Source organism: Capra hircus, chromosome 20, assembly GCF_001704415.2.
Source record: "Capra hircus breed San Clemente chromosome 20, ASM170441v1, whole genome shotgun sequence".
Lineage (NCBI taxonomy): Eukaryota > Metazoa > Chordata > Mammalia > Artiodactyla > Bovidae > Capra > Capra hircus.
In genome coordinates, this window is record NC_030827.1 from 40,905,651 (window position 1) to 40,931,933 (window position 26,283).

The following is a 26,283-nucleotide window of genomic DNA, read 5'->3' on the forward strand; positions in this document are numbered from 1 at the left end:
TTTTGAAAATGCCAACTTGACATCTTATTACCCTACATTAAAATCTACCACTAGACAAGTTCCCATACACAGAGAACTTAGATAAGGATTACCAACAGTTTAAGAAAAGCTTATAATACAACATAGAAAGAATTCCAAATTAATATTTTTAAAAGAACTTGAAAGAAACGGGCAATGCAGGAAATAAAACTTTTTTAAAATATCAACTAATATGAAATGCCTGCAATTTCAAGAAGCACCTTTGTTTTATGTGCCCTTGCTGCTGCTGCTGCTGCTGCTGCTAACTCGCTTCAGTCACGCCCAACTCTGTGCAACCCAATAGATGGCAGCCCACCAGGCTCCTCTGTCCCTGAGATTCTCCAGGCAAGAACACTGGAGTGGGTTGCCATTTCCTTCTCCTATGTGCCCTTAGACAGAAAAAATTGTGACAGCCCACCAATTATAAAATGAATCCCAACTTTAGGTAAGTTAAAATGTGAAAGTATATTCTTGAACTGAGGAAAGGGTATACTTAGAAAAAAAAGATATTGCATCCAGGAAACAAGGTCAGTGTATTGGCACTCAGAATGAAAAAGAGATCTTGTAAATTAAAATTTTGATAGCAAAAATTAAAAATTCAATAGACAGATTGGAAGATAAATTTGTGGCAATCTCAGAAAATAAAAGAAATTGGCAGAGTTGAAAAATAAAAGAGAAAATTAAATAATCAACTGAGGAGACCTGATATCTGACTTTAAAATTTTTCAGAAAGAGCAAACAAAGTGATTAGTACAGATTTATAAAGTCCCACACCAAAACTCACCATCGTGAAATTTCAGAACACCAGTGAGCCAACAGTCTACCTATTAGATCTCCAATTCATTTCCCTCCCTACATCTGTTTGCTCTATTCTATATCATAGAAAGGTGATTTGTCCAGGCTGCATTTTCCTGTCAGCTTATTTTTGGTTCATTCAGCCAACAAGTTCAGTTCAGTTCAGTTGCTCAGTCATGTCCGACTCTTTGCAACCCCATGAACTGCAGCACGCCAAGCCTCCCTGTCCATCACCAACTCCCAGAGTTCACCCAAACTCATGTGCATCGAGTCAGTGATGCCATCCAACCATCTCATCCTCTGTCGTCCCCTTCTCCTCCTGCCCTGAATCTCTCCCAGCAATCAGGGTCTTTTCCAATGGGTTGACTCTTCGCATGAGGTGGTCAAAGTATTGGAGTTTCAGCTTCAGCATCAGTCCTTCCAATGAAGGTCTGGTCTCCTTTAGGATGGACAGGTTGGATCTCCTTGCAGTCCAAGGGACTCTCAAGAGTCTTCTCCAACACCACAGTTCAAAAGCATCAATTCTTTGGCACTCAGCTTTCTTCACAGTCCAACTCTTACATACCTACATGACCACTGGAAAAAACCATAGCCTTGACTAGACGGACCTTTGTTGGCAAAGTAACAATTGTGCTTTTTAATATGCTATCTAGGTTAGTCATACCTTTCCTTCCAAGGAGTAAGCGTCTTTAAATTTCATGGCTGCACTCACCATCTGCAGTGATTTTGGAGCCCAAAAAATAAAGTCTGACACTGTTTCCACTGTTTCCCCATCTATTTCCCATGAAGTGATGGGACCAGATGCCATGATCTTAGTTTTCTGAATGGTGAGCTTTAAGCCAACTTTTTCACTTTCCTCTTTCACTTTCATCAAGAGGCTTTTTAGTTCCTCTTCACTTTCTGCCATAAGGGTGGTGTCATCTGCATATCTGAGGTTATTGATATTTCTCCCAGAAATCTTGATTCCAGCTTGTGCTTCTTCCAGCACAGCGTTTTCTCATGATGTACACTGCATACAAGTTAAATAAGCAGAGTGACAATATACAGCCTTGACGTACTCCTTTTCCTATTTGGAACCAGTCTGTTGTTCCATGTCCAGTTCTAACTGTTGCTTCCTGACCTGCATATAGGTTTCTCAAGAGGCAGGTCAGGTGGTCTGGTATTTCCATCTCTTTCAGAATTTTCCACAGTTTATTGTGATCCACACAGTCAAAGGCTTTGGTATAGTCAATAAAGCAGAAATAGATGTTTTTCTGGAACTCTCTGGCTTTTTCCATGATCCAGCAGATGTTGGCAATTTGATCTCTGGTTCCTCTGCCTTTCCTAAAACCAGCTTGAACATCTGGAAGTTCACGGTTCACGTATTGCTGAAGCCTGGCTTGGAGAATTTTGAGCATTACTTTACTAGCATGTGAGATGAGTGCAATTGCGTGGTAGTTTGAGCATTCTTTAGCATTGCCTTTCTTTGGGATTGGAAGGAAAACTGACCTTTTCCAGTCCTGTGGCCACTACTGAGTTTTCTAAATTTGCTGGCATATTGAGTGCAGTACTTTCACATCATCATCTTTCAGAATTTGAAATAGCTTAACTGGAATTCCATTACCTCCACTAGCTTTGTTCATAGTGATGCTTTCTAAGGCCCACTTGACTTCACATTCCAGGATGTCTGGCTCTAGATGAGTGATCACACCATTGTGATTATCTGGGTCGTGAGATCTTTTTTGTACTGTTCTGTGTATTCTTGCCATCTCTTCTTAATATCTTCTGCTTCTGTTAGGTCCATACCATTTCTGTCCTTTATCAAGCCCATCTTTGTAGGAAGATGCCAACAAGAAGCACTGGTAAAAGAGCCAGAAAGGACAGAAATGCCAGGATAGTGCTCCCTCTCTCTTTGCCTTAGATAGCCTCTCTGGCAGGGCTATGCTTCTTCCCTGCCTCTAGCTCTCATGAGCAGCCTTAACTCTGGAGTTCCTGGTAAAACTGTCTTTTCTCTGAGCCTTCTAGCTCTAGAAGCAGTAATGGCTCTTTGCTATTGCCAATTGCTGGCTTGCCTTACTCTTTTATTTGGCATTTTAGCTTTTCTTATACCTTAAAGTTAGCTTCTCCTATTAAATTCCTTCTGTTGAAATACCTTGTGTAGACTGTTTTCCTGACTGGATCCTAACTGATTCAACCAATGATACAGAGAAAGTACTAAACGCTTGTAGAAGTAGAGAAAAAGAAAATAGTATGAAAGAGATAAATAATCAGAATGGTAATACCAAAAACTGAAAAAAAAATTGAGCAATGACCCCAAAATTTTAAGAGAAAATAATCTTCAAACTATAATTTTATATCCAGATAAGCAACCAATTAAATATAACAATAAAAAATGGTTTCTGATTGCATGCAAGGTGTGAAAAGTTTTTCCACTCATACTCTGCTTGTCCTTCAAAACCAAGTTGAAATTCAACAAAGAAGGAGATGCGGTATCTAAGAAAAAGAAGGATCTGGTACAGGAGAGAACTAAAGTTTAATATTAAAGAAAGCTGTTACTCTAAACTAGAGCAAGAAGACAATAGGAAAAAAAAAGAAACATCATTTTCTAAAAATTTTGACTGAAGGAATGAGAATGAAATAGTGAGAATTACATGGAAGCAAATAAAAAAACAAGGAAATTACTAACTCCAGAAAAAACAAAAAGCTACATAGGAAAGGAAATATAATCATAGAATACTACATGATTCTGTTGTAAATACATACATATTTATATACACATATATGTATGTCATAATAATAAAAGTTCTATTTTTTAGTCTTTCTTAAGATTTTATTCTGTGACTATACCTTTAACTAAAAATTATGTCATAAAATACTGGTAAGATGGGTATTATTGGTAGAGGAAAAGTGTATAAAGGAGTTAAATCTTTTTCCATTTTAGGAAACTGCAACATAATATCAAAAATTTTAATATTAAAAACATTAATATAAATAAGCTAATTTAGAAATATAAAGGTAAACAGCAGGGACCAATAAAAGCATTAAGAATTATGGCCTCCAAAGAATGAGTGTGAGGAGTGGAGTAGAGCAGAATAGGAGACTCATGTTTATCTTAAGAGTACCATGAATTTATTTTTAATTTAGTGTGGGTCTTTTTTCATTGCACACAATCTAGAAATTCATGTATATTTTGAATTAAACAACTACAACAACAAGGAAAGAGGGTGAGCTTCACCCAAGAGCAGAGCCAACTGTTAAAGGGCTAGCCAGTGAATGGGTGTCAGAAGTGCCAAACACAATAGGAGAATGGGGCAAAGCCAAGAGTGGGATTTACAGGACCGAGAAGTCAGGGTGGCTGCCAGAGGGGAAAAGATGTCTCCAACACTGGCTCAGTCTAAACTGAGAAATAGTAGCTGGGACAAATTTAAGTCTACCTCTTAAAGATGTGAAAACACTGGTAGGTGTAAAGACTAGACTGACTCCCTCGTCCAGAATGAAAGTATGATTAAATGAATAGTATCTCTTTCTTCCATCTCAGGAATAAAACAGAATAAGATTAAAAAATATTAGGGCATTTAAGCGTTTCTTCACTTTCTTGCAAGGGAGTGATTTTTCAATGTAGCCCTGCTTACACAACACTGTAGACTATCCATGTGAGTAAATAGGGTTTGGGACAATAACAGGTCAAATGATATGCTGACCAACCCTGGCCTAATTCAATGATTCTTACCTTTTCGTGAGATTGATCCCATTAAAAGTCAGATGAAGGGTGCATATTTCTTGAGAGAAATATACACATGTGCACTTACATACAAAAATTTGCACATAATTATAAAATCCCTGGTGGCTCAGAAGTTAAAGTGTCTGCCTGCAATGCGGGAGACCTGGGTTCGATCCCTGGGTTGGGAAGATCCCCTGGAGAAGGAAATGGCAACCCACTCCAGCATTCTTGCCTGGAGAATCCCATGGACGGAGGAGCCTGGAGAGCTACAGTCCACGGGGTCGCAAAGAGTCGGACATGACTGAGCGACTTCACTTTCACTTTCATAAAGAGTTAATGCACCCTAAGTCATCCACGTAAAGAGGTCATGGAAAGTTGGATGAATTTTGAAGGAGCCTCCTACTAAAGAACTAAGTGAACCCACTCCACTGTGTTTGATTTCATTTCTTTTGAAACATGGATATTTTCACACATGTGCCACATTTGGTCTACTAAAAGATAAATTGTGCAGACTTGTGTGAATGCCATCAGTGTGTCAGAGTGCTGACACTGAAGTGAATAATGTTTTACGTCCGTGCTGGCACAGGAACTGTGGCCTCTGTAGGCTCCCAGAGCTCATGGGTATGTATATCTTTGCTCAAGTATTTTTAGGTAACGAAGATCCCACCCAAGATGGGACCATTACATGGCCCAGGATCAAGTTCACAGCCATGCTCCCTGGGGTGCTCAATAAACAGCCTCTGATGACTTAGGACATGATAGTTTACACTTCAGAATAAAACATGCAAAATAAATCCCAGCAGATGGAGAGAAGACCAAGTCCTGATCAGACTTTGTCAAGTGTGTGAAAGAGACACTGATATCTTAAAAGTGTGTATTTGGGCAAGCAGGATGCAGGGAAAGGAAGGAAGCACTCCTGCCTGTGCTGCCTGCCAGGCTCACTTGTAGGGTCTGAGACACTTAATCTCTGGGTCATGGGTTTGCCCTCGTATTGGGCACATTGTTGTTAAAAAGGTCAGACTGATGTAGTGGAAAAAGAAAGTCACTGGACTGGGAGTCAGGGGACGCCACTAATCTTGGCTTGGCCACCACACAGCGCATTCTAAAACCAAATACCAGTGCTCTAGAATTGGAACCATTCGGTGGCAGAAGCCAAACAGCTCCATTAAGACACCCTTGAGTGAGAGCCACTGCACATGTGGGCAATCCAATAAAACCTGCAGAGAAGGCTAGACAGACAGTTGGCGAGCGCTTGTCTGAGCCAGGCTGGAAGCTCTACTGATACTACCGGGCCTCTCCCATGGGACTTTACTGCTAACTTTAGATTTCTGATGCCCCCTCAGATGGCCTTCAGAATCCCCACTATAAAAACCCACCACTGACCCCCCAGTACCATCTCCCACAGTAGGAGTAGATTTGAACTCCTGGCGCTATGCACCTGCTAAGGTCTAAGCACAGGACTCTGTCACCACCCAACAGTGCCGTACTGACTGCAATACAGTGGCTACATTTGGGAAAGCCACCTCCTCCTGGGCTTCCCTGGTGGCTCAGATGGTAAAGAATCTGCCTGCAATGTGGGAGACCTGGGTTCTATCGCTGGGTTGGGAAGATCCCCTGGAGGAGGGCATGGCTATCCACTTCAGTATGCCTGGAGAATCCCCATGGACAGAGGAGCCTGGTGGGCTATGGTCTACAGGGTCACAATCTACATAGTCTATAGGCTCAGCTGGACATGACTGAGCGACAAAGCACACACACACACCTCACCTCCCAGGCTGCAGTCTTCACCACTGTACAGGAAGGGGGCTGGGTCTGATGTCTTCTGGTTCAATAATAACTTATTGGCTGCTTCCTAAGTGTCAAGCATATAGTAAGAGGGAGGCAAGAGTAGACAGCTCTCATGGATCTTCCGGTGTAGTAGAGGAAGTCAGAAGTAATTTAAAAATCTCACACACAGGCATGTGGTTACAACCAGAAAGGCAGGCTATGATGTCGAGGAGCAGAGTGCATGAGTTAGTCTGGAGTATCAGGGAAAATGTCTTGAGAAAGTGTTACTGAGTTAACAGCTGAAGGATGAGTAGGGGAGCTAAAGAGAACACTATATGCAGGAACCTCGGACACATGGGTTACACTGCTCTGGAATATAAAAAGCAAAGGGAAGAGAAATAATGGCTACCATCCATTGAATATTTACTTAATACCTGGCATTGTGTTAAACATATTTAAATATTTATATACAATGCTGAAATTCTTTTAACCTGTCAGTTAAAAATTATTATGTCCACTTTATAGTCAGAAACCTAAGGCACAGTTTCAGAAACATGCTCAAATAAAAACACTGAGAGGCAGATCCAGGTCCATGAAAAGGAAACTGGCACATTTAAACACTATACTGTCTCCCAATATAATGGGCCCTATTAAAACATGATGCATTGACTAGATTAGGTTTTCACGAGATTCACTAGTAAAAGAACAAATATACTTTAAAAATACTATTGGGACTTCCCTGGCAGTCCAGGGGTTAAGAATCTACACTCCCAATGCAGAGGGCCCGGTTCAATCCCTGGTCAGGAAACTAGATCTCCCTTGCCACAACTGAGAACCCACATTCCACAACAAGGACCCAGTGCAGCCAAACACTAAATAAATAAATAAATACTATCATATCACCCATAGGGATGGTGGAGACGATGTCATAAGATACAAGTGCTAATAACGAGGCAATTACCGTATACACAACACCCAAAGCCCCAACAACAGCCCAACCCTGAGCAATCTTATTTTCCATCAGATCACACATATACCTATCCAACCGCCCACCAGAGGTGAGTGAGACAGGAGCAGACTTTTGACCCAGAAAGGCTAGTTTACAGGCTGCCAGCGGCCTGGAAAACTCCACCCTGACAAACGTGTATAGGTTCAACTGTGATTATATTCTCCAAGATAAGAACCAGGAAATAGGAGAGTCCGAGACTTGACGTAGAGAGAGGGCAGAAATATTATTCCAAGTTGTGTGGAGATTATCAAAATTTAAAAACTCTAGTAATGAAGGAGATCCAGTGATACAAATTCCGATTATAAGATAAATCCATTCTGGAGATGTGATATACCACAAGATGACCATAGTCAACAATACTGAACTGTAAAGCTGAAAGTTGCTAAAAGAATAGTTTTTATAGTTTCCATCACAAGAAAAAGTTTTGTAACTATGCCAGGTGATCAGTGTTAACTAAACTTACTGTGGTGATCATTCCTCAATATACATATATATCAAATCTTTATGTTGTCCTTAGACTTATACTGTTATATGTCAATTATATCTCAATACAACTGGGGTTCAGGGGGAAAACCCTGGTAATGCAACTCACCACATTATAAGAGAATAAAGAAAAAATCTGATTACTTCAACAGATGTGGAAAAGGTATTTGATAAAATTTAATCACCTCAACCTACACAGGTGATTAAATTGCATAGAATTTATACCAATACATGCATATATACACACATAAGTACAAATAAAATGGAGAAAATTAAGTCAGATCAGTGCCTTGTTATCAGTGTCAATACCCTGGTTGTGATCATGCATGAAATTTCCCAAAATGCTACCAATTGGGAAAACTCGGCACTGTATATAAGGAATATCTCTGTATTGCATCTTAAAACTACATGTAAATTTGCTCTTATCTCAATTAAAAAGTCACTTTAAAAAAAGAGAAGGCAAGAGCTGGAGATGGATGGAGGGAGAGAGAGAGAGAAGGTAAGAGAGAAAAAGAGGGGAGAAACAATCACATTGATAATAAAACTTGGTAAGTTTAAAATATATAATAATAATTTTATTTAAAAATTTTTATTTATTTTTAAAATAAAATAAAATAATTTTATTTTAAATTTACAGTAATAATTTTATGTTATTGCCACTCCATCCTTCCAATATTTAAATATAGCCTTATAAAATTTTTAAAGCTTCAAATTTTTGCATTTTGAGATCGCAAGCCTTCCAAAGATGCCAACCACGTGCTAATATGACAACCACGATGCTAATATGCATGACACGGAGTCAGGGATATCAAACAGTTTATAATGCCTACAATGAAAATGTGTATCCTGTCATAGAGAACAGAAATGTTTGCCAAGGGAGGGGTAGGGGAGTGGGACTGGGAGTTTGGGATAAGTAGATACAAACTACTATATATAGGCTGGATAAACAACAAGGTTCTACTGTATAGCACAGGAAATTATAGTCAATATCTTGTGGAACCTTAATCAAAAAGAATATGAAAATGAATGTATATACATAACATATATAACACAATCACTTTGCTGTATATCAGAAATTAATAATATAACATTGCAAATAGCTATACTTCAATTTATTTTTTTTTGATCTTATCAACAACATTTATGGTGGTTGAGGATATACTACATAAAGCCTTTTTTCTCTGGTTCATCGTACTTAAATCAGGACAGAGACTCTGGGTATCTACATTTTCCAGATGAAGATCAAGACCTCAGTAGGAAAAATCCAAAATGATTTGCAGACCTACGCAATAATTTCCTGCTGATTGCTATCTAAATTCCTTGGGAACTGACACTGGCTTGTACATACCTATTGCTATAGTTCCTACACACTTGTTGCTCAAAGTATGGCCTGTGGGCTAACAGTATTTGAGTCTACTTGAAAAGGATAGGTGGCAACTTTTCTCTGTTTGGTAGTTTTGTTTTGGGGGGAGTTTTAAAATTATCTATTCAGTTTCATTACTGGCAATTAGCCTGTTCATATTTTGTATTTCTTCCTGACTCAGACTTGGGAGTATGTACATTTCTAAGAATTTGTTCAGCACAGAGGGCCTCAAGACAACTGGCTCCTTGTGGGGAGAAGCTCTGCAACTGTAATCTGTTTATGGGTCACCCACCTGGGGGTTTGGTCTTGACCATACCACTACTCCTCTCTTCCTGCCTACCTCATTGTGGTTCCTTCTTTATTTTTTTTTTATTTTTATTTTTTTAAATTTTTTATTTTTTTTTATTTTAAAATCTTTAATTCTTACATGCGTTCCCAAACATGAACCCCCCTCCCACCTCCCTCCCCACAACATCTCTCTGGGTCATCCCCATGCACCAGCCCCAAGCAAGCTGCATCCTATGTCAGACATGGACTGGCGATTCAATTCTTACATGACAGTATACATGTTATAATTCCCATTCTCCCAAATCATCCCACCCTCTCCCTCTCCCTCTGAGTCCAAAAGTCTGGTATACACATCTGTGTCTTTTTTCCTGTCTTGCATACAGGGTCGTCATTGCCATCTTCCTAAATTCCATATATATGTGTTAGTATACTGTATTGGTGTTTTTCTTTCTGGCTTACTTCACTCTGTATAATTGGCTCCAGTTTCACCCATCTCATCAGAACTGATTCAAATGAATTCTTTTTAACGGCTGAGTAATACTCCATTGTGTATATGTACCACAGCTTTCTTATCCATTCATCTGCTGATGGACATCTAGGTTGTTTCCATGTCCTGGCTATTGTAAACAGTGCTGCGATGAACATTGGGGTACATGTGTCTCTTTCAATTCTGGTTTCCTTGGTGTGTATGCCCAGAAGTGGGATTGCTGGGTCATAAGGTAAAGGAATCCAAATTGGAAAAGAAGAAGTAAAACTCTCACTGTTTGCAGATGACATGATCCTCTACATGGAAAACCCTAAAGACTCCACCAGAAAATTACTAGAGCTCATCAATGAATATAGTAAAGTTGCAGGATATAAAATCAACACACAGAAATCCCTTGCATTCCTATACACGAATAATGAGAAAGTAGAAAAAGAAATTAAGGAAACAATTCCATTCACCATTGCAACGAAAAGAATAAAATACTTAGGAATATATCTACCTTAAGAAACTAAAGACCTATATATAGAAAACTATAAAACACTGATGAAAGAAATCAAAGAGGACACTAATAGATGGAGAAATATACCATGTTCATGGATCGGAAGAATCAATATAGTGAAAATGAGTATACTACCCAAAGCAATTTACAAATTCAATGCAATCCCTATCAAGCTACCAGCCACATTTTTCACAGAACTAGAACAAATAATTTCAAGATTTGTATGGAAATACAAAAAACCTCGAATAGCCAAAGCAATCTTGAGAAAGAAGAATGGAACTGGAGGAATCAACTTGCCTGACTTCAGGCTCTACTACAAAGCCACAGTCATCAAGACAGTATGGTACTGGCACAAAGACAGACATATAGATCAATGGAACAAAATAGAAAGCCCAGAGATAAATCCACACATATATGGACACCTTATCTTTGACAAAGGAGGCAAGAATATACAATGGAGTAAAGACAATCTCTTTAACAAGTGGTGCTGGGAAAACTGGTCAACCACTTGTAAAAGAATGAAACTAGATCACTTTCTATCACCGTACACAAAAATAAACTCAAAATGGATTAAAGATCTAAATGTAAGATCAGAAACTATAAAACTCCTAGAGGAGAACATAGGCAAAACACTCTCAGACATAAATCACAGCAGGATCCTCTATGATCCACCTCCCAGAATTCTGGAAATAAAAGCAAAAATAAACAAATGGGATCTAATTAAAATTAAAAGCTTCTGTACAACAAAGGAAAATATAAGCAAGGTGAAAAGACAGCCTTCTGAATGGGAGAAAATAATAGCAACTGAAACAACTGACAAACAACTAATCTCAAAAATATACAAGCAACTTCTGCAGCTCAATTCCAGAAAAATAAACGACCCAATCAAAAAATGGGCCAAAGAACTAAGTAGACATTTCTCCAAAGAAGACATACGGATGGCTAACAAACACATGAAAAGATGCTCAATATCACTCATTATCAGAGAAATGCAAATCAAAACCACAATGAGGTACCACTTCACACCAGTCAGAATGGCTGCGATCCAAAAATCTGCAAGCAATAAATGCTGGAGAGGGTGTGGAGAAAAGGGAACCCTCCTACACTGTTGGTGGGAATGCAAACTAGTACAGCCACTATGGAGAACAGTGTGGAGATTCCTTATACTTCAATTTAAAAAAATCTGTGTCCAGATCCTTCCCTTAATCTACATTACGTGACTCTTGATGTTTTCTGTGCTATTTTTATTTCAGTTATCCTAATAAAGGGCATCATTTTGCCAAAACAGAATTCACCAACAAATGAAAATAAAAGAGAACTTCCACTCTTTCCCCAAATCACAGTTGAATGGTGATATGAGCAGATGTGAAATGTGTTATATGCTCTTCATTTTATTTTTTTCTTTTACTATTTATACACTATTCTGTACTTCGCTGTTATCATTTAATATATCACTCTGGTTTTTCCACCTGAGTACACAGAGATTTGTCCTTATTTTTCACAATTCCATCCTATCCCATTGCATGCATATGTTATAATTTATATAAATAGTCCCTTATTGATGGGCAATTAATTAGACTGTTTCCAGTTTTCAGCCATAACAAATAATGCTGCAGTGAATACTCTGTACAGTTGTAATGCCAGTGCTTATACTTCAGCACCTGCTTTATTGTTCCAAGTGCTTTACATAGCTAAAAGATAAATCCCTAGATACAAATTTGCTAAGTATGTGCCTTTGAACTTTGAAAGATCTTGCCAAAATGTTATCCCTGGTATGTTCTTCATTTTAAAGTTAAGAAGGCAAGGACACCCACTACCACTACTTATATTCAATATTGCATTGGGATCCTATCCAGTATCCTTAAAGGTTTTTATTTAATTAATTTTACTTAATTTTAATTCAGAATACTTATGTATGCTCTTAAGCATACTTGAAAGAAAAAGAATCAGAAAGAAACAAAACTGTTACCATTTACAGTTCAGGCATTGCTATTGCTAAGTCACTTCAGTGGTGTCCGACTCTGTGTGACCCCATGGACTGCAGCCTACCAGGCTCCTCCGCCCATGGGATTTTCCAGGCAAGAGTACTGGAGTGGGGTGCCATTGCCTTCTCCAAGGAAATGTACAGAAAAAATTCAGAAGTAATCAAGAGAGTCCACCAGAGTTGCTGGGTTTGAGATCAATAGCCAGGACTGCAAAACTCATGACGAATGTCATGAACAGAAGTTCCAAGTAAGCAGATGAGACAACCCATTAGTACAAACAAGAGGGACAGACCCAGGAAAGAGCTGAGCCTTAAGATGAAGACCACCATGTCTTGCTAGTCTGCTCCAGCATCTCCCGCTGCAGGAGATCAAGCTCTAACCAATGGCAGGCCCCATAGCGCCCTCCTTCACAGTACCCACCGCAACCACCTATCTAAACTAACTTGACAAACATCTGCAATGACACTCAAGAGAGCACAGCTAAAACACACATAACTAGAAAGACAAAGTCACTAGGAGGAGCTCCGATTTCTACTTTACATGATCATTTTTATCTATTTATAAGATCCAGGGTGGTCCAGTGGTTAAGACTTAGAGCGTCCAATGCATCAGTCACAGGTTCAATCCCTGGTCAGGGAACTAGGATCCCAGATGTTGCATGGTGTGGCAAAAATAAATAAACACCAATGCTAAGTATCAAAAAAATAAAATAACATAAAATCTGTTTTAATGATCCTGCCATCAAAGAAAAGCAGTATTATAATCTACAACTACAAATAATCTCTAATGCAGCAGTCTTTGATTGGAATGTATTCTGGATCTCTGTAGTAGGTACACCTTTCAGGAAGATCTTGCCCAGACTACCATTAAAATAGAGACCTGGGTTCAATCCCTGAGTTTGGAAGATCCCCTGGAGAAGGGAATGGCTACCCATTCCAGTATTCTGGCCTGGCAGAAATTCCATGGACTGTATAGTCCATGGGGTTGTAAAGAGTCGGACATGACTGAGCAACTTTCACTTTCACTTCACCATTAAAATAAGATTTAATATTCTGAACACAAGATAACTCATGGTCAAGAAGATATACCTGGTGGAGCACTGGAATGCCAACTTTCACCCACTGAATATCATCAGTGTTTGCCAACCTATACTGAAATATTTGAACTTAAACAACTTCAGGAAGAAGACAAATTTGTCATTAGACAAGATGACACCATTTTTGAGTTTTTAATATGAAGCAGAAAATTAATATGAATTTAGTAAAGCAAAATAACCTATCATGGCATGTGTAAAAGACTTGGATGCTTTCAATATTAACACAGACCACCTCCGGCAGAACTACTAAAGGAATCATGATGCCCTTTGTGTCCTTCCATATTCCTGGGGCAAAGGATTCTGATGATGACAAAACTATCATAAGTTTCTATTAAAAACTTGGGCTCTATTACAGAGTGCTAAGTCGCTTCAGTCATGTCTGACTCTTTGCAACATGTCTGACTCTGTACAACGCTTTGGACTATAGCCCACCAGGCTCCTCTGTCCATGGGGATTCTCCAAGCAAGAATACTGAAGTAGGCTGCCATGCCCTTCTCTAGGAGATCTTCCCAAACCAGGGATGGAACCCAAGTCTCCCTCTTGCATGCAGATTCTTTACCATCTGAGCCACAAGGGAAGCCCGGGAGGTGAGGTGGCTTTCCCAAATGTAACTACTGTATTGCAGTCAGTACAGCAAAGGATTTTCCCAACCCAGGGGTGGAACCCAAGTTTCCTGCATCTCCTGCATTGCAGGCAGATTCTTTACCCACTGAGCCACCTGGGAAGCCCCCTCTCTATTACAGAAACCCTACTTCTTTCATAATTCAGACCATGATGTCCAGTATGGCAGCCACTGGTCAAGCACTTTAGCTGAATTAAGGTATTCTGTAAGGGTAAAATGGGCTTCCCAGGTGGTGCTAGTGGTAAAGAACCTGCCTGCCAATGCACAAGATAAAGATGCAAGTTCATTCCCTGAGTCAGGAAAATCCCCTGGAGGATGGCATGGCAACCCACTCAAGTACTCTTGCCTGGAGAATCCCATGGACAGAGGAGCCTGGTGGGCTATAGTCCAAAGTGTTGTACAGAGTCAGACATGACTGAAACAATTTAGCATGCAAGGGCAAAATACATACTGGGCTTCATATAAGAAAAACATATATACAATCTCAATCATAATTTACACTGATTAAATGTTGAAATATTTTTATATCTAAGGGAAATAAAATGTATTATTAAAATTAATTTCACCTGATTTTAACTTTTTCACATGTGACTACCAAAAAATTTTTAATTATACTTGTGGTTCACATTACATATCTAGAAGACAGGGCTGATTTAGAAAATCAAAAGATATTTTAAATGATGTATTATATACATGTATATATATGGCATTTAAGACATTAATATCTGTTTATGAGACCCTTTGTATGTCACTGGATAGCAAATTCCTACAAAGACAAGTATGATCCTATAACAATAGTACAAAAGAGGCACCATTTATTTAGTTCCAACTTTTTGACCAGATAGTGCTAAAGACTTCAGCTAGATTATCTATGATCCACCCTCGTCTAAATGAGGAAGACAGAGGAATTTGCCATGGATCACACAGTGAGAAGTCCTGCTGCTTAATCCTGAGCCTGGCCTGAGCTCCTGACTCCAGTCAGAGTTAGAAGATGCATCTTGGAAGATGCTGAATAACAACCACACTAATGAAGTGGGATGCTCTGGAATACTTCAGTAGGAAACAGCCTGCAACGGAAAGAGGCAACAACAGGGCCACAAGTGAGAGAAGCAGATGGGCCACGAAGCTAAGACAGATTGCCAAGAGAAGGAGCCTTCTAAAATCCAAAATACCTTCCTCACCAAGCTTTGGAAAAGTTAGACATGCCAAACTTTGGCAATCCTTCATCTGTCTTCTCCCCCAACATGCTGCTAGCAGAAGAGGCAAGGGAAGTCTCCAGACCTCTGCATAGCATGACCACAAGTACCCACAGAAAGCAATTTCTCTTCCTGTAGCAGCTGGAAAAGTTTAAGTGAAGGGTGGGGTGATGGGGGCCCAATGGGGAGGAGAGAGGAAAGTTGGCCAGGAAAAAAACACACACACAGAGCAACAGTGACATTCAGACCTGAACCTAGGAATCTTTGAATGATTCAGAACGGGATGCTTTATCACATCGGATTTAATTTGACGACTGTTTTTGGGATGATGAAGGTCTAGGCTCCTAATCAAGCACTTACGTAATCTTCCTCACTGAGCCCTTGCTTCTCAACAGAACTTTTCACCTCCATGGAAAACTTCTCAAACTCAGGTTTCACTGTCCTCAGTAGAGTGATTGTTTGGAGGGATGAGTATGCTTGCTTAGCTTCAAAGTCGTGTTTGTCTCCTCTCTTCCACGAGCCATCTCCTACGGGAGAAGTAAAAATATTTATAATTCCAAGCCAGTCACCACAAAGGGGCCATTCTCCCTTTTCTACCATGATGTGCTTCTATGTTTCTTTTGGCGGCTGGGGCAGGAGGTATTGTCACAGTTTTGTACTTGGGTGTAAAGTGACAATGTCAAGATCATCAAGGGAGAAGGCCCTTTGGACACATGTTCCTTTGAAATGTGAGACAGAGAGAAAAGCACTGTTAGATTCATTGCCTTATAATAACCATGTAACTGGAATTTTAGGCCCTCAAGAATCAGCACTGCAGGAGCAAGAAGTAGGTTTATCCCTTTCCATTCACACTTATTTTTTAAGGAGATCAAACCAGTCAATCCTAAATGAAATCAACCCTGAATATTCATTGGAAGGATTGATGCTGGAGCTGAAGCTCCAATACTTTGGCCACCTGCTGCAAAGAGCTGACTCATTGGAAAAGACCCTGATGCTGGGAAAGATTGAGGGCAGAAGGAAAAGGGGATGAGAGAGGACAAGATGGTTAGATAACATTATGGACTCAATGGACATTGATCTGAGGAAACTCCACGAAACAGTGAAGGACAGGGAAGCCTGGAGTGCTGCAATCCATGGGGTCACAAAGAGTTGGACACAACTTAGTGACTGAACAACAAATTCACTTATTATTCAATACCTACAATCAACTGTGAAGGTCAACCAAGTTGTTAACGTGCTACAATAAGCCTAATGCTATGTAGATGTGGAAGGCAAGGATGGCTACATATGAAAATGAATTTATAAAGTACTATAAAGTTGGTACTAAACGAAAAAGAGATTTGAGATTATTGAACTATTTCTCAAATCTCTTCAGGCTGAGAAGTAGCTTAGGTGAACTTGAAAATTTATATCTCTTTAGTGCTGGCAACATCATAAAGATTATTTATTAGACAAGTCCATCAGCACATCAGCAGTAACAAAATAAAAATTGCTAGCATTTATTGAGCATATATATATATTATAATAATAATAAAAGCCTCATTATTGAACACTTTATATGTATAAACTCATTTAACTCTCTCAAGATCGTGTGACTGTGGGTACAATTTCGGTCCAGTTCAGTTGCTCAGTAACACCCAACTCTTTGCAACCCCATGGACTGCAGCATGTCAGACTTCCCTGTCCATCACCAATTCCTGTAGCTTGCTCAAACTCATGTCCATCAAGTCGGTGATGCCATCCAACCACCTCATCCTCTGTCATCCCCTTCTCCTCCTGCCTTCAATCTTTCCCAGCATCAGGGTCTTTTACAACGAGTCAGTTTTTCACATCAGATGACCAAAGTGTTGGAGTTTCAGCTTTAGCATCAGTCCTTCCAATGAATATTCAGGATTGATTTCCTTTAGGATTGACTGGTTGGATCTCCTTGCAGTCCAAGGGACTCTCAAGAGTTCTCCAACACCACAGCTCAAAAGCATCAATTCTTCAGTGCCCAACTTTCTTTATGGTCTGACTCTCACATCCATACATGACTACTGGAAAAAACATAGCTTTTACTAGATGGACCTTTGTTGGCAAAGTAGTGTTTCTACTTTTTAATAGCTGTCTAGGTTGGTCATATTAATTTTACAGATTTGGGGGTACAATTTTACAGATAATTGGTTATAGTAATCTTCTCTATTTTACAGATAGGGGCTTCTCTGGTGGCTCAGACAGTAAAGAATCTGCCTGCAATGCAGGAGACCTGGGTTCAATCCCTAGGTTGTGAAGAATCCCTAGAGGAAGGCATGTCAACCCACCCCAGCATTCTTGGAAACCAAGGCATTCAGAGACTTGCTGTTTCACGACTCTCCCTTTCACAAAAGCAAACGCAAATTACATGGATAAGAATCATTCTTCTTCTCTTTATCATTTCATTTTTGAGAAAAGAAGTAGTTTGTGGGACCCTAAAAGGAAATAGGAACCTCTGACTTTTTACCATAGTAACAGTAATTCTGAGAATTATCATTATGATCCCTAGAAATTTCTGCAAATACAGCAAGAAATTCAACAGGCTAGAGTCCAACATCCAAGTTATTTGTTTGCCCCCAAGCCCACAGTCCATAGAGGCCCAGAGCCCAGCAGCGGAACAGTGAGGATGTTTCCAGAATGTGCAGCCAGGACTCGTGGGCCTCGCTCCAATCTTACAGAAAATGTCCGGTGAAGAGCTGATGGCTTTGCAATTTCTATCGCAGCTTAACCCAGACAAACATGGATTAACTGAACTACACACAAGTTTCTATGATAGCTACCACAGTGGGCATCATAAACGTTATGAATGGTCTCCACCACCTTCCAAAGAGGAATTTAGAGATGGACATGTAAAAAAACTGAAGTCACTACAAGATAACAGCTTACTACACAGGGCAGCGAGTGGCACATGGAAACCACACAGAGCATAGAGGAAGAGGCAACCGGCTCCAGTGAAGGAAGTTTCATGCCAGGAAGAGGCATCCGCCTGGCCTGAAATGTGTGAATAGGATTTTAATAAGATGAGAAGAGGATGGAAAGGCATGCTTGGCAGAAGCTACAATGGCACGGGCAAAGGTGCAAACGTGTATGCCATTCAGTGGGCAGCTGGGAACCTCAGTCTGGAACAGGAGAAAAGACAGGGACAAAGAATTTGTTTGTGGAGACCTCTCTTAGTCATAATCCTAATAATAGCAACCATTTATTAATTGCTTACTATGTGCCAGGGAGCTGTTAAAAGATAAATAAGATAGAGCCAAGGACAGAATTCATTAAGGGCTAGATCAGTTCGCAATAAGCACAAGATTAAATTTTAGGCCACCAAACAAAACTCAATGAAGTTGTCCTCCTTCTTCTCCTGGACAAAACCTCCTGAACACCGATGAGGCTACAGCTACGCCAGTGCTCAGAGCACACGTGAGCTGTGTGTCACTGTCATTGGCCAGGCCAGGGTCAACCCTGCTGGGTGCTCAAGACACAGACAACATGGCCTTTTGTCAAGGGGCCAAATTTCGTTTGCTAGAAAGACCCCAACTTCTAAGAACATCCAGAAGATCTTCAGCCCACGGAGGAATCCATTTCTTCTAGTGCAATCCATGTTCATTGATTCATTTTGAACTGACTCGAGGTATGAAGAGTCAGCAGGAATGATGGTTCTTGGGCAAAGACAGTCAGTGTTTCTCAGCTTTGGGTATGAGTCCTCTCCAAGGGCGCAAGAAAGGAAATAACCCTATAAGTGTTCTGTTGCATAATTAGAAAATACACATAGATCCGGAAACAGCAACTATCTCAGTTACTATGATAATGTGGAGAAAAGCATTTTTTTATTTTGAAAGAAGTGAAATTTGGTACAATACAGCTGTCTACCACAATCTAAAAGGTAATGACTTTGAAGTTTTGTTTTCTAGAAAAAAAAGAATGGAAACAAAAATGACTAATAAATGTAAGCCAAATTAAACGGGTACATAGTCACAAGCAAAACTGATACTATGACTTCCTGCTTTGAGCGAGTTTCTTGTTGTGTTATGTCAGTAACCTTTCCCATACGGAGCCATTGAAAGCTAGGAAAGCGGAGGTCAGCTTGGCGGGATGCCCCATCAGTGAGGACAAATTTAATTCAACAGACAACTGGGTGCCTCTGGAGATTTACGAGCGGAACAGAAGAATGACATGATCAGACTCATGCCTAGGGAAATAGCAGCGGATTAGACTGGGGAGACACTGAGGGTTCAGAGCCACAGGCAAGAGGTTACGAGAGGTTACATGCGCAAAGTCACAACTCCACCCCCCCAAAAAAAAAATTATACGTGGGTCTCCGGGTGCTTCAAATCACAGGCAAGTTCTCTTTTCTTTTCATGTTTTTCTGAATTTAGCAAATTTTCAGCAGCATATGCTTTTAGACTCATTAAAAGAGGGTGAGCCCTTGAGAATGAACGCAGAGGGCTGTGCAAGAGGAATGTGAAGACTCCACAAGAGTGAGGGGGTGAACGACAGCCGAGAAGGACGCACGTCACCGGTGATGCCAGACAGGAAAGGCCAACGGTTGTCAGAGGAAACAGCAGAGCCAGAGGGAGGAGAACGGGTTAGTGGATGTGGAAATGATAGTGATTTCAGTTAGGATCACGGTCAATTCAAGGTGACTGACTGCAGAACACCCACGTGGCAGCACCAGGCTTCGGCTGGAAAGAGTGGTCTGAAGCCAGCAAGAAGAATGAGGGCTAGAGAAAGTGCTGGCGGTCACATCCACATGGCTTACACTCAGAACTCAAGAGGAGAGGGCGGAGGGTGAACGTACACCCTTTGGGGGTGCTGTTTTAGTGGGCACAGGAGTGAGAGGAGCTAGCAGAAAGGCAGAAGAATGCGGTGCCACCAAGGCTAAAAAAGAAAACAGGGATTCCAGAAAGAAATGGACAGAAGCAATAGGGTAAGAACTAGAGCTGACCTCATACACCAGCCACAAGCCACGTGTGTGACTATTTACACTTCAATTAACCAAGATTAAGTAAAATTAAAATTTCAGTTCCTCAGTCACACTGGCCACATTTTAAATGTACAGTGGTCATACGTGGCCATGACTCCTGTACTGGGCAACACAGGATGGCACACTGCCAGCATCACAGAAGGTTCCACTGGCCAGCACTGCTTTAGAGGCACGCAAGCGTGGTCTGCGGTAAGGCTGATGGCCTTGGTGGTGAGGGTGTCAGTGGTGACCAGGCACTCTCAGAGGAGTGGTGGGTCTATTGTCTTACTCCTACAGTCATTCTGAACAAGGGATTAAGAAGAGAAGAAAGAAGGCAGCTAATGAGAGGGTAGGCAGAGAAGGTGACTCTGGTAGATTTCTCAGGAATAAAGGAAAGTGAATTTGCTTTCTTTATTTGGTTTGGTTTCAAACATTGTGGAGATCCAAGCTTGCATTTGGGCCTCCCAACTGGCGCTAGTGGTAAAGAATCTGCCTGCCAATGAAGGAGGCATGAGATGCAGGTTCGATCCCTGGGTCAAGAAGATCCCCTCAAGGAGGACATGGCAACCGACTCCAGTATTCTTGTCTGGAGAAGTCTATGGACAGAGGAGCCTGGTGGGTCACAGTCCCTGGGGTTGCAAAGAGTCAGACATGACTGAAGCAACTTAGCATGCATGCATGCAAACTTGCATTTCGAGTGAGAAGGGTACAGAGTGTTTGTGAAAGAGGAAATATCTTGCTCAGCACCAGGCCCTAGGCTTGGCAATCCTGCGGCCAGGGAGCTGGCTCAGGCCAGTGGTTCCCACACTGGGATAACCATGTCATCCTGTAGTTCTCCAAACTTACCAAACACTTGGCACATAGTAAGCCTTTGGTAAATGTGGGCTGAGTGACAAGCTGAGACATCACAGACCACATTCAAGAAATGACGCCTGGAGTACAGCCAGGACTGCTGCAGAACACTGTGGCTCCTGACCTCTGGCAGCCATTCAAGTGAGAGAAAAGCATCAGCCTCCTTGCCTAAGCCACTCTCTCCAAATGTAACATCCTTGCCTTGACCTTCGCTGGTCCAGATCCTCCCACCAGTGATAACAGCACCACTTACTGAGGGAAGCCACTATGAACAGCTTTGCCTAGAGCATTTCATTCTTTAATCCTCATTTTAAAAAAATAATAATATATATATATATATACACACTCTATGAGAAATATTGAAGTATGATCCCCATGTTACAGATGAGGAAACTGAGGCTTAAACATGCCCAAAGTCACTTGGTTAATACACAGAAAAGAAAGCGAAGTTGCTCAGTCATGTCCGACTCTTTGCGACCCCATGGGCAGTAAACTGCCAGGCTCCTCTGTCCATGGGATTTTCCAGGCAAGAGTACTGGAGTGGATTGCCATTTCCTCCTCCCGGGGATCTTCCCAACCCAGGGATCAAACCCAGGTATCGTGCACTGCAGGCAGACTCCTTACCATCTGAGCCACCAGAGAAGTCAGGATTCAAACACAAGCCCAGCCTCCAAACACCAGTGCCATGCCTGCTCCTCCTCACTTCATCGAAGTTTAGAATGTTCCAAGATTTAAATTTGCAAACAGGGGGCTTCCCTGGTGGCTCAGTGGTAAGGAATCGGCCCGCCAATGCAGGAGACACAGGTTGGATGCTTTGTCTGGGAAGATCCCATGTGCCACGGATCAGCCAAGCCTTTGTGCCGCAACCCTTGAGCCTGTGCTTAGAGCCTGGGAGCCACAACTACTGAGCCTGTACACCCTGGAGCCTGTGCTCCGCAACAAGAGAAACCACGGCGACGAGAAGCCCAAGCACTGCAACTCGGCACTTGCCTCTGCTTGCCACAATTAGAGAAAAGCCCGTGTGGCAATGAGACCAGCACAGCCAAAAATAAATTAATTAAATTATTTTTAAAAATAAAACTGCAGATTCAGTGGGAGAACAAAATGCTTAAAAAAAAAAAAAAAGGAACAGAGGAAGAAAGATTAGAAAAGGAAGTGTTTAAACGTGGTTTAACAACTGTCACAGTTGAAGGATTCGTGGAGCCCTGTACCAAGATCACAGATATAAAGCCTTATGACAAGGCCCTGTACCAAAGTCATCTCCCAAACAGACCAAGCCCCATAGGAACGGTTGCCCTGAGGACCCTGATCAAAACCAGCCAGCTCCCTGACCCCATACTAGGTAAACATACCCACCCTATAGCATCCTAACCAATCACCTAATACCACCCTTCCAACAGGAATTTTCTTTGCCTTGAGGCTACAAAACTTGGCTAATAGCCCACAAAAGGTGTCAGCTTTTCCCACTGTTCCAATAGTCAGCTCTCTCTCAAGAGCCACACAGACCACAAGATTGTGTGACAATTCTCTTTTCTCATTACTCCAAACTGACTGTAACATGCATGCACTCATGATCAGTCACTCCGTCATGGCTGACTCTGCGACCCCATGGACTAGCCCACCAGGCTCCTCTGCCCATGGGATTTTCCAGGCAAGAATACTGGAGTGGGTTGCCATTTCCTACTCCAGGGGATCTTCCCGACCCAGAAATTGAAACTGCATCTCTTGCGTCTCCTGCATTGGCAGGTGATTCTTTACTGCTGCGCCACCTGGGAACATATCACTTTAACAGCAAAACATAAATCCAATTCCTCCCCGGTTTCTCTGTCATTATCCTACTGTTAGCGAGTCAAGCAATTTAAGTGCATTCCCAGCCATGGGATACTTCTATCCTCACCTTAACTAGTGCACTCTGAGTTCTCAGGAAGTCAGGAGAAGAGCTACAATACAATAGAGCCCCCAGACAGGATCACCCAAATGACTTTCCACCTAAACTTACATCCAGACAAGATAATGCCAGGGAATGGAAATGCCAACAAGTGCTATCCAAAACTCTACAGAACAATATATATCAATTTCACTCTAGATTTCTTTAAAACCTATGCTTTCAATCCATTCTCCATCATTTGAATTCCTTATAACAAATTCAGAACTCCTGTAACAATATAATTGGAGGCAGACCTGAGAAATTTTTTGAGTGCCCACCAAGACAATCGGATAATCAGTAAATATGGACACACTATCAATATGTTTCTTAAAAAAAAAATCTCAAAGATTATTTAAAATGGAGCCTTTTTCTAGCAGTGGTGTAGAGTTTCATGTGAAGAAGCACACGGAGAGGAGGATGTTAGATAACTTTTCATGAACATATGTGTTGGTGGTGGTTTAGTCGCTTAGTCGTATCCTGCTCTTTGCAACCCTATGGACTGTAGCCCACCAGTCTCCTCAGTCCATGGGATTCTCCAGGCAAGAATACTGGAGTGGGTTGCTGTTTCCTTCTCCAGGGGATCTTTCCGACCCAGGGATCAAACCTGTGTCTCCTGATTGGCAGGCAGATTATCTACCATTGTGCCACGTGGGAAACACTGATTCTTAGGATATAAAGTCTCAGAGAAGGCCCTTTATGAGCAGCAGACTCCAGAGCCTCGGGTAGGTCACTGTGCCTTCTGTAAGATCCTCTTTGCTGCTTCTGCTCTGAGGAGGGAAGGCGCTTCAGGGACTCTGACAAACATGGACAGTTGCCTCCCTACGTCTATTCTCCTGTGTCCGTTAGTAATAGATTCCTGGATTGATCTGGGGGTACCAGTGAGACCAGCTGAAAGCACACATTTCCTGCCTCCTGCTTTCAACCAGGGGTAGCAAATGATATGTAACCAAAAAATAATGAGTGGGGCCCCCGAGAACCCTTCAAACAGAATTGAGTCAACTGAAAGGATCTCTTTTTGCCTCTCATGTTCCTCTTCTGCCTTCCCTAGAATTAAGATCTAATCCCTGGAATTCTAGCCACAATTTCATCATCTTGAGGATGGATGCCATCCACTAGGACTGAGGTAGTCAAAAACCCGAAAAGGCTTAGATCCCTGATGACTTTATGGAATCATCATTCTGCCCTGGTTTGCCCGCCTCTGGACTTCTTACAAGTGAGAGCACAAATCTCTACATTTGTTTAAATTACTATAATTAGGAGTCTTGGTTATTTGCATACAGATATAATTCCTAATGCACCCAGGTCCTTATGAGGTACTAGACAAAAGTTGGTTAATTTGGTAACAGAACAATGTATGGCCTAAATCAAGCTATTAAACTACACCACAGAAAGATGTACAGAGTATTTTTTTTCAAAATTATCAGTTTTAAAGTACTATATGTAACTGTTGGTGTAAATTGAAATTAACAGTAAATATAACTAACATTTACTAAACACTCATCATGTGCCAAGAAGTTTTCTACGCATTTCACACACACCACATCACTGATTACTCTGCCTGATGCCATGAGATAAGCAATATTATTATCATTAGAAGAAACTAAGGCTTGAGGATGAGGGCAGGGTGATATCAATTTGCCAAGAGCTAGTTTGTGGCACAGCCTCTCAGGCACATTGACAGCTGAGCTCAAAGCCTAAGCAACCAGGCTGTAAAAGGGGAAAGAAAGGGGGATATAATCAGAAACACCAAGGATAGCCTTTGAATGCTGGGGACACAGGTTCGAACCCTGTTTGGTGAACTAAAATCCCACATGCTGCAGAGCAACTAAGGCCTTGAGTGGTGACTTGACAACTATAGAGAAGCTTCCACGTGCCTCAATATATAGAGAATGCCTGAGCACTGCAACAAGGACCCAGCATAGCCAATTTTCTTAATAAAAAATAACAATAATAAAGACTACTTTTTAAAAAAGAAAGAAACACCAAGGATACTTTGTAGATTGTATCAGAGCACACTGCATAACTCCATGCAGTTAAATTTTCAAGCAGAAAAACTGAACCAGTGAAAAAATAAGCTTTAAAAAGTTGTCCCTCATGTTGATATATGGCAGAAATTGATACAATATTGTAAAGCAATTATTCTCCAATAAAAAATAAATTTAAATTTTTAAAAAGTTTTCCCAAAAAGAATGATGTAGACGAGATGAGATCGGCCATGTATCAATAATTCTTGAAGCTAATTGATGGATTCATGGGGATTTATTACACTACTCCTTCCACTTTTGTGTACGTTTTTAATTTTCCATATTAAAAAAGCTTTTAAAAGTTAAAAAAAAAGTTGTCCCAAAATCACCAACAGTAAGTTATGTCTATATGACTTCTCATTCACTGATATGACACAATGAGAAGGACAAACACTACTTTTGTAGTATTCTGGCCAAAGATGTATAAACTCCACTTATCACGTGAGACATTCTACAAAATAATAGACTTATTCAAAGTGTTAGGTCATAAACAACAAAGAAAGATTGAAGAACTATCACAGATTAGAGAAGATTAAGAAGACACAACTTAGTGGACTGAATCCTGGAACAGAAAAAGAACATTAGGAGGAAAAGTGTTAAATTTCAAATAAAGCCTGTACTTTAGTTCTTAGTATTGTACCAATGTTAGTTTTATTTTGATAAGTGCACTATGGTTACATAAATTGTTTAAACTAGAGAAATCTGAGTAAAAGGTATACATGAACTCTCTGTTATTTTTGCAAGTTCTCTGTACATCTGGAATTATTTCCAAAGTTGTTTTTTTTTTAATTTTCCAAAAATTACCTCTAAAAAGAAGTTAGGTCCAGAGACAAAGTTGAATTGTTTCCATCTTTCAAGGAATAGTCTTATGGTACGCAAACTGTTCTAGAGCAGAAAAACAATGGAAAGCGTCCCAGTTGGTTTTATAAAGCTAATATTAACTTGATATTAAAATAGGGCTTCCTTGATAGCTCAGTTTGTAAAGAATCCGCCTGCAATGCAGGAAACCCTGGTTCAATTCTTGCGTTGCGAAGATCCACTGGAGGAGGGTTACGCTACCCACTCCAGTATGCTTGGGCTTACTTGTGGCTCAGCTAGTAAAGAATCTGCCTGCAGTGTGGGAAACCTGGGTTCAATCCCTGGTTGGGAAGATCCCTTGGATCTTCTGCCTGCAATATCACCCTATTAAAATAGGGCAGTACC

The 26,283-nt window shown here is 40.8% G+C and overlaps 1 protein-coding gene across 2 annotated transcripts in view; it reads right to left on the minus strand.

The window, feature by feature from the left end:
- NPR3 (natriuretic peptide receptor 3) overlaps positions 1–26,283 on the minus strand; it is a 78,859-nt gene that overhangs the window by 37,658 nt on the left and 14,918 nt on the right. For both annotated transcript variants that reach the window (XM_018065682.1, XM_018065683.1), the window contains exon 3: positions 15,669–15,835. In XM_018065682.1, coding sequence (XP_017921171.1) covers positions 15,669–15,835 — 167 coding nt within the window. The remainder of the gene's footprint in view (positions 1–15,668; positions 15,836–26,283) is intronic.